General features: G+C 34.6%; 2 protein-coding genes across 2 annotated transcripts; both read right to left on the reverse strand.

Moving 5' to 3' along the window:
- Window positions 1–518: 518 nt before the first annotated feature.
- On the reverse strand, window positions 519–1,628 carry LOC111797329 (probable long-chain-alcohol O-fatty-acyltransferase 5). The gene has a single exon (XM_023680308.1). It carries the CDS (start codon window positions 1,605–1,607, stop codon window positions 651–653), a length of 957 nt encoding a protein of 318 aa, XP_023536076.1. The 5' UTR covers window positions 1,608–1,628; the 3' UTR covers window positions 519–650.
- A 3,295-nt stretch (window positions 1,629–4,923) lies between these two features.
- LOC111797565 (probable long-chain-alcohol O-fatty-acyltransferase 5) lies at window positions 4,924–5,956 on the reverse strand. Its single transcript, XM_023680611.1, has one exon. The coding sequence runs from the start codon at window positions 5,922–5,924 to the stop codon at window positions 4,947–4,949; it is 978 nt and encodes a 325-aa protein (XP_023536379.1). The 5' UTR covers window positions 5,925–5,956; the 3' UTR covers window positions 4,924–4,946.
- Between the last annotated feature and the right edge of the window lie 1,904 nt (window positions 5,957–7,860).

A 7,860-nucleotide genomic window follows, 5' to 3' on the forward strand; every position in this document is an offset into this window, starting at 1 on the left:
TCTCGTTACACAAAATCTGATGACCAATATAAAGATGCAAAAACTGATACTTTTATCCGAGAGTTTGAAAAAACGTCCAAAATTGAGTGATCATTTAAAAAACGTTCATGAATTATAAAAGGGTGAGACTCGTAATACTCATAATAAAGATATTTCACTCGAAGTTTCATTTAAATTCTATACGGAGAGAAAACCCTAAAGTAAATACTTAATTGATGGCAAGAGAGTACTCTGCTGTTGTTCAGTCACACTGGCCACTAGGGAAGTGTTTCATCATCAAAAGCCGAAAAAAATAATGAATAATCATAAGGTGGTATATATTGACACGTACGAAAAAAATGGGCTAAAATAATGTTAAGGTTAAGATAATTCGATACAAATTGATTAGAAACGACGAACTCGAGCACTTTTGGTTACAAGACTAAAAACGGTCATTCATACAGAGATGCAAGAGCTTACTTTACCCCAAAAGTCTACAAAAGCGTCCACAAATCAAGTGATTACTCAAAAAAACCGTTCACGAATTATAAAGGGGCGAGACTCGTAATACTCATGATACTCGTAACAATGATATTTCATTCAAATTCTACACGGTTTGACACACGACACACGACAGAACGTAATGTGACACTAGCCACTTGGAGAGTATTTCACCTCAACAAAGGTGGAAAAAACAACCAATGAGCGGTGGCGACCAAAAACGCCATCGTGAGTGGTCCGGACACTACCCAATGAATCTGCCACCTTTTCCCCAATGCCCTCTTCAGCTCAATCTCCACAGCCACACACAGCCCATGAATAACAAAGAACCATGTAACTTCCCACGTTGGAATGGCTCTAATAATATAGTACAACAAAAGCTCATGCATCAACCCGGACACCACAAACACCACAACCACCGCCATCCACCGCGGCCCTCCGACTTCATAACGAACGGGTTGATAAACAGCGTTATGCAAAGTTTCCGACACCAATCGATTCCACCGCCGTCCCCAAAAATTTTGAAGCGACGTAGCGAGATACGGCTCGTCGAACGGCCGACTAACCTCGACGCCAAATCTCGACCGAACAAACACGTTAGAAAGACACATAATCATGTCTAAATAAAAATACAACGTTGCACAATTCATGCATAATTTTGCAATGGGATCCACAATTTCATAGTACTTCTTGCCCATGATCAGCATAACAAATATCACCACCTTGGCGGGCAAGTTTAGAGGTATCTTAGGACGTGGTTCTTTGTCAACCTCTTCTTGATTTTGAGCGTATTTGGCGGTTTTGCTATGCTTGATTCTGGTTGGTAAGAACGCGATGGAAGCAAACAAAGGGAACGATAATTTCGAGTCAAAAGCTAAAGGACCTAAATTGAATGAGAATAGAACGAGCTTAAAGGTCGTGAGCCAGGTGACGAGGAAGGCAAAGCTACTCGAGAGGAAGGCGGACGAGACGTAGAGAGGGAGGACAAGGAAGAGGGAGAAGACGGGGAGGAACGAAATGAGCCTGAATTTGCCTTTGGGAAGTTTTGGAGCTATGAAATAGCAATACAATAGAGAGGCCATGGATATGAGTATCACCTTCGTTAAGCTTATGAGTTCGCTACCCATATTGGAGGTTTTGGCTAAGCAAAATTTTGTTGGTTTAGTGAATTTCTAAAGTTCTATACTTCTATTTATACTTATCAACTCATTTATGTCTTATTTATTTCTTGCACAGATGTTCATTTAACTAGTATAGGTCGTCTTGGATGGAGCAGAGAACGAGAAAGAGACTGAGGAGAGATTTTCCTTCGTTAGCTAAATAAAACTCGGGTTGAAGATTATATTCGGGTCTTTGCCCTAGATCGTTCCAAATGGAGTGGAGAACGAGAGAGAGAAACTTGTGATTTAAATATTTACATGTAACGTCCAAGCTCAACACGTATGTAATTACTTACGGCTATCTCCTTATTTTTTGAACTAGACTCGAGGAGTAGGAATCGAGAAACTTGAAGGCGTGAATCCGTGTCTAGACTGTCAAACAACTCTAGAGACTTAGAAGACCACCCAAACAACTTTGGAAGACAAAGGTAGTCTCCTATGCTCTTAGCAACGGGTACATTCTCAGTAGAGTTTTCACTCTAATACAGTACTGTTGAGCTAGACATGGGGTCGGTTAGGGAAGTGAGACTTGATAGCTCAGTTGAATTATCTTGCATTATGGATTCGTCCTACAAGAGGACATAGATCATGCCGGTAGTTAATCGAGATGGCACATACAGGAGGTCGCTTCCCTCGACCTTGGGTGACTATACGATCCTATGGGAAAAGTTTGCCAACTAACCTCTCATAAATGACGAACATATTAACACACACCATGTTGTCTCCATCAAAGAGAACGCTTTGTGAGGTAACGCCTCAATCTCGGGTACCAGTTACAAGCTAGCTACTCAACCCTAGAGTAAAGACTCTGGTCTCCTGCTAGGTCAATGATGTAATGAAAGCCTACAAGTAAGTTGCTTCCAACGTATATTTATAAACTCATCCCTTTTAATTTTTCTTTTTAGGTGCATGATGTTGCTAGTCGAGGCAAGGAAGTGCTCGGGAGCTCAATAGCCACCAGAGAGATGTCGACCCAGAGCGTCTGTCTTGTCCACATATTTCCCAAACCCGTTCCCTCTTTAAAAATCAAACTAGACATATGTACATACATTAAATTTTACATGGGTTTTCGAAAACGATGTCAAATGGTTTAAAATTGCGCAAAATGTTATAGTAGTTCTCCGTTTTTTTTGTTTCTTGTGTATTCATATTGCACTGCATAGTCCATAGTCACGTCCTATTTTTCGGTGCCTCGAAATTAAGATTGTAACAGCATGGTAGGTAGAACTCAAACTTTTTCGAAATAAATGGATGTCATAAAATTATGGTAAAAAAGACGAATCCAGGTTCGGTTGGATTCAGGGAAAACCGAAAATTCGAACCGATATGCGTGTCAACCTGACTAACCCGAAAATAAATTTACGACCCGATTCAATCCTACCTTTTAAAATTATTACGAAGACTAAGAAAATAATTAAAAAATATTCAACGATTCAATTCGAAAATAAAAGAATTGAATCATATACCTGAGTCGGGCGACTCGAGCCACCAACCCAATAAATGTAATTGCCTTTGTTGGGATGCTCATTCTAATAATGACCAATTGATAGATCTCTTCATTTGAAGAGTTAGGTGGATGGGTAGGTGTAGGGGTAGGTGGGTCATTTCAGTAATTTTATTTATTTATTTATTTTAAAAGTTATTAAATTCCGTAAAGTTAGGAAAAAATTTGTGAAAGATATTTGTTTGTGTTAAAAATTATCAATTTTTAAAATTTTTAATATATTGTTTTAAAATTTTTATTATTTTTAAATTTGTTTTAGATTAAATTAATAAAAATATTTTTAAACTATTGTCTAAATATCTATTGATTTTTTTAAAATTTCAATTATATTTTTAATTTTTTTTAAAAAAAATCAAAAGTGAATTAATTTGTTCATTAAATTTTAAAATGATTTAAAAAAAAATAAAATACCATTTAATTTTAAAAGTTTAATTAATAATATGACGGTTAATATCACATTTTTTTAATGAGTGAATTTTCAAAAATAACGTTAAAAAGTTTGGATATTATTTATGAGTGTCATATATTGACGGTAAAAAAAAGTTGTAACTTTTTTTTTCGGTAAATTTTATAGTATTTTTAAAATTTCATGTGTATATATATATATATTTTTTTAACGGTAACATTATTTTTTAATTTTTTTTAAATTTAAAGGTATTATTAAAACTTTAAAAGTTTTGAGTTTTTTTTTTTAATTTTTTATTATTTTATAGTTAATTTATTTTTCTTCAATTTATTTAGATTTTATTTGGTATTTATATTTATAATATTTTAAATATTTATGTCCCTTTAATCTCTCTAAAATGTGGGTTACATGGGCCTCATGGCCCAATGTTATTGGGCTTTTGGACTCAAATTTCCCTTTGAAATGTTATTATTGGGCCTTAAGAAATGAACTTTGGGCTTTGTTTCAAATGCCCATTAGAACCGCAAAGGCCTTAACAGCCCATTTGGTTGGAAGGTTTTGAAATATGATAATACACATTATTTTCAAATAAATATAATTTTTAGAATTTACGTTCTAAATAATATTTTTGCTTAATAAATAAAAGTCAATTTCTTTTGATGTAATTATATTTAAAAATATAAATTACCGACTAATTATTGAGTATTAGTTATTTATCATTAAATATTCATATAATTTTATTAAAATCATTAAATAACCTAAAAAAACTATTTTATTCTTAATATACTAATTAATAAATAAAAATTTAAAATTAATTAATTAAAATTATTTTAATAGTTTAACCTATAGAAATCTTAATGAAAAAAAAAAAAAAAAAAATCCAATAATTTCAAACAATGAATGTCTCGAGAGACTCGAGTACACTCGAAACAAAACGAGATTTGAATTTTTGACATCTTAATTGATGATATATATTCGTTAATCAGTTGAATTATACTCAAGTTGACGTGCGAGATGTTTTTTTTATATATTCGTTAATCAGTTGAATTATACTCAAGTTGATACACCTTACAAGAGTGTTTAGTGTGGAAACCTTAACTTAGCAGATACGTTTTAAAACCGCGAGACTAATGACGATACGTAACGGGTAAAAGTGGATAATATCTGTTATTAGTGAGTTTGAGCTGTTACACAAAGTACTGCTTTTGTTGACTAATACAAGGATGGAAAAACTAATACTTTACCGTAAGAGTATAGAAAAACGTTTGCAAAACGAGTGATTATTCAGAATACGCTCACAAATTATAAAAGGGTAAGACTCATAATACTCGTAATAATGATATTTCATTCAAATTCTACACAGTTCAACTTCGACACACGACACACGACAGGTGACCTAGCCACTTGGGGAGTGTTTTATCCTCAACAGTGGTGGAAAAAACAACCAATGAACGGTGGCTACGAAAAATGCTATCGTGAGTGGTCGGGACACCGCCGAATGAATCCGCCACCTTTTCCCCAAAGCCCTTTTCAGCTCAATCTCCACAGCCACACACAGTCCATGAACAACAAAGAACCATGTAACTTCCCACGTTGGGATCGCTCTAATGATATAGTAAAGCAAAAGCTCATGCATCAACCCGGACACCACAAACACAATGACCACCGCCATCCACCGTGGCACTCCGATTTCATAACGAACGGGTTGATAAACAGCGGTATGCAAAGTTTCCGACACAGATCGATTCCATCTCCGTCCCCAAAAATTTTGAAGCGACGTCGCGAGATATGGCTCGTCAAACGGTTGTCTAACCTCAACGCCAAATCTCGATCGAACAAACACATTAGAAAGACTCATAGTCATGTCTAAATAGAAATACAACGTTGCACAATTCACGTACAATTTTGCAATGGGATCCATAATTTCTAAGTGCCTCTTACCCATGACCAACATAGCAAATATCACCACCTTGGCTGGCAAGCTTAGAGGCAGCATAGGGTGTGGATCGTTGCCAAGATCGTCATGATTTTGAACGTATTTGGCTGTTTTGTTATGCTTGATTCTAGTTGGTAAGAACGCAATGGAAGCAAACAAAGTGAACGATACTTTCGAGTCGAAAGCTAAAGGACCTAAATTGAATGAGAATAGAACGAGCTTAAAGGTCGTGAGCCAGGTGATGAAGAAGGCGAAGCTACTCGAGAGGAAGGCGGACGAGACATAGAGAGGGAGGACGAGGAAGAGGGAGAAGACGGGGAGGAACGAAATGAGCCTGAATTTGCCTTTGGGAAGTTTTGGAGCTATGAAATAGCAATACAATAGAGAGGCCATGGATATGAGTATCACCTTCATGAAGCTTATGAGTTCGCTACTCATATTAGAGGTTTAGGGTTAGCTAAATGAGACTCGAGATGAAGATTATGTTCCCTGCATTTGCCCAAATTCTCACTCCACTCTGTTTCGTTTTATATAAATATATATTATTATTATTTTACTCGTTTCGTAAATAAATAATTTTTTAATGTGAAATATTACGCTCTAATATTGAAATTTGAGTTTTTAGAAATTATATTGAATATTATGTTATATTTTGTTCGTTTTTTATTGTGAATATTTTAATTAATTAATTAATTTTATGATAACAAACATTCTCTTAATTACTATTAATTACTATAAGTTTAGAATAACCCGTCTTTTGAATCACTCAAATCAAAGCTGAAACAAAGAAGTTACGGCCGAAGTTTGCAATTTTTAATAGAAATTATATTGAAAAATAAAAATTAACACGGGAAATTCTGTATCTGATCTTTACAAAAATAAATTGAGAATTTCTCGTCTCCACCTCATAGACATCTCTAATGTATCATTTAAAATCGAAAACCACTATAATTTTGGTCGAGTCTTTTTAGTTTAGTTGATGTTTGAGTGAGATCCCGCGTTGTCGGGAAATAAAATTTTCTTTTATATTACAATTACAAATAAATAAATAAATAAATATTAAATAATAATACATTAATGATGAGACATACAAATCTCAACTCTCATCTTCTTTTGAGATTTGATTATGTTGATACCCAAAAAAGGTAAGTTATCTAGACACATCCGTTTCTTGTATGTTTGCCCATTTACTCTAAGTTGTTTGATTTCATTTATTTTTTAATTTATTGTATGTAAAAATTGGTGATTTAGATTTTTACGTGTAACGCTCCAGCTCAACACGTATGAAATTACCGCAAAACCACCCTTGAGACCACAGACAACTCTGGAAGGCAGGTAGTTTTTTAGGCTATTAGCAACCGGTACAGTGTAAGTTGAGTTTGTTAGATGAACACGACTCAACACAATGGTATGATATTGTCTATTTTGAGCATTAGCTCGGGCTTCTCCAAAATGCTCCATACCAATGCAGAGAGTCCCTAAATTAGCCGATGTGGGACTTTCATCATCCACCTCCCCTCGAACAAAGTACGCCTCCCCTTAATCGAAGCTCGACTCCTTTGGAGTCTTAGTCATTTTTTACTGCCTTCGAGGAGGCTTGAATCCTTTTCTTTTGGAGTCTTTTATTCGACATTTGAGAATTCTATTGACATGGCTAAGTTAGGGCATGACTCTGATACCATATTAGATGAACACGACTCTCCACAATAGTATAATATTGTCCACTTTGAGCATAATCTCTCGTGACTTTGTTTTGGGCTTCCCCAAAAGGCCTCAGAGATGGTATTCTTTGATTATAAACCCATGATCATTTCCTAAATTAGCCGATAAGGGACTTTCATCATCCAACAGAGTTTACACTCTGGTATAGTACCGTTGAGCTATGTATGAGACCGATAAGGAAAGTGAGACTTATAGTTAAGTTGAATTATCCTACATGGCGGATTCTTCCGAGGGCGTAGATCATGTAGGTAGTTAATTGAGCTGGCATATACACGGGTAAGTTTTGATTATTTTTAGAGTTAATTTATTTATTTTTCTTTTCAATTTATTTAGATTTTATTTGGTATTTATATTTATAATATTTTAAATATCTATGTCCCTTCATCTCTCTAAAATGTGGGTTACATGGGCCTCAGGCCCAATAGTATTGGGCTTTTAGACTGTCAAATTTCCCATTGAAATGTTATTATTGGGCCTTAAGAAATGAACTTTGGGCTTTGATTCATATGCCCATTAGAATTGCAAAGGCCTTAACAGCCCATTTGGTTGGACCTAAAAAAACATAAAATTTAAGGTATTTTATTCTTAATAAATAAAAATTAAATAAATAATTAATTAAAATTATTTTTAAAAGTTTAACATAATAAAAATA

The sequence above is a fragment of the Cucurbita pepo genome, chromosome LG06 (genome assembly GCF_002806865.2).
Source record: "Cucurbita pepo subsp. pepo cultivar mu-cu-16 chromosome LG06, ASM280686v2, whole genome shotgun sequence".
Taxonomy (NCBI): domain Eukaryota; kingdom Viridiplantae; phylum Streptophyta; class Magnoliopsida; order Cucurbitales; family Cucurbitaceae; genus Cucurbita; species Cucurbita pepo.

Coding starts and splice junctions, on each gene's coding strand:
- LOC111797329 (XM_023680308.1), bottom strand. CDS start 1,607: ATGGGTAGCGAACTCATAAGCTTAACGAAGGTGATACTCATATCCATG.
- LOC111797565 (XM_023680611.1), bottom strand. CDS start 5,924: ATGAGTAGCGAACTCATAAGCTTCATGAAGGTGATACTCATATCCATG.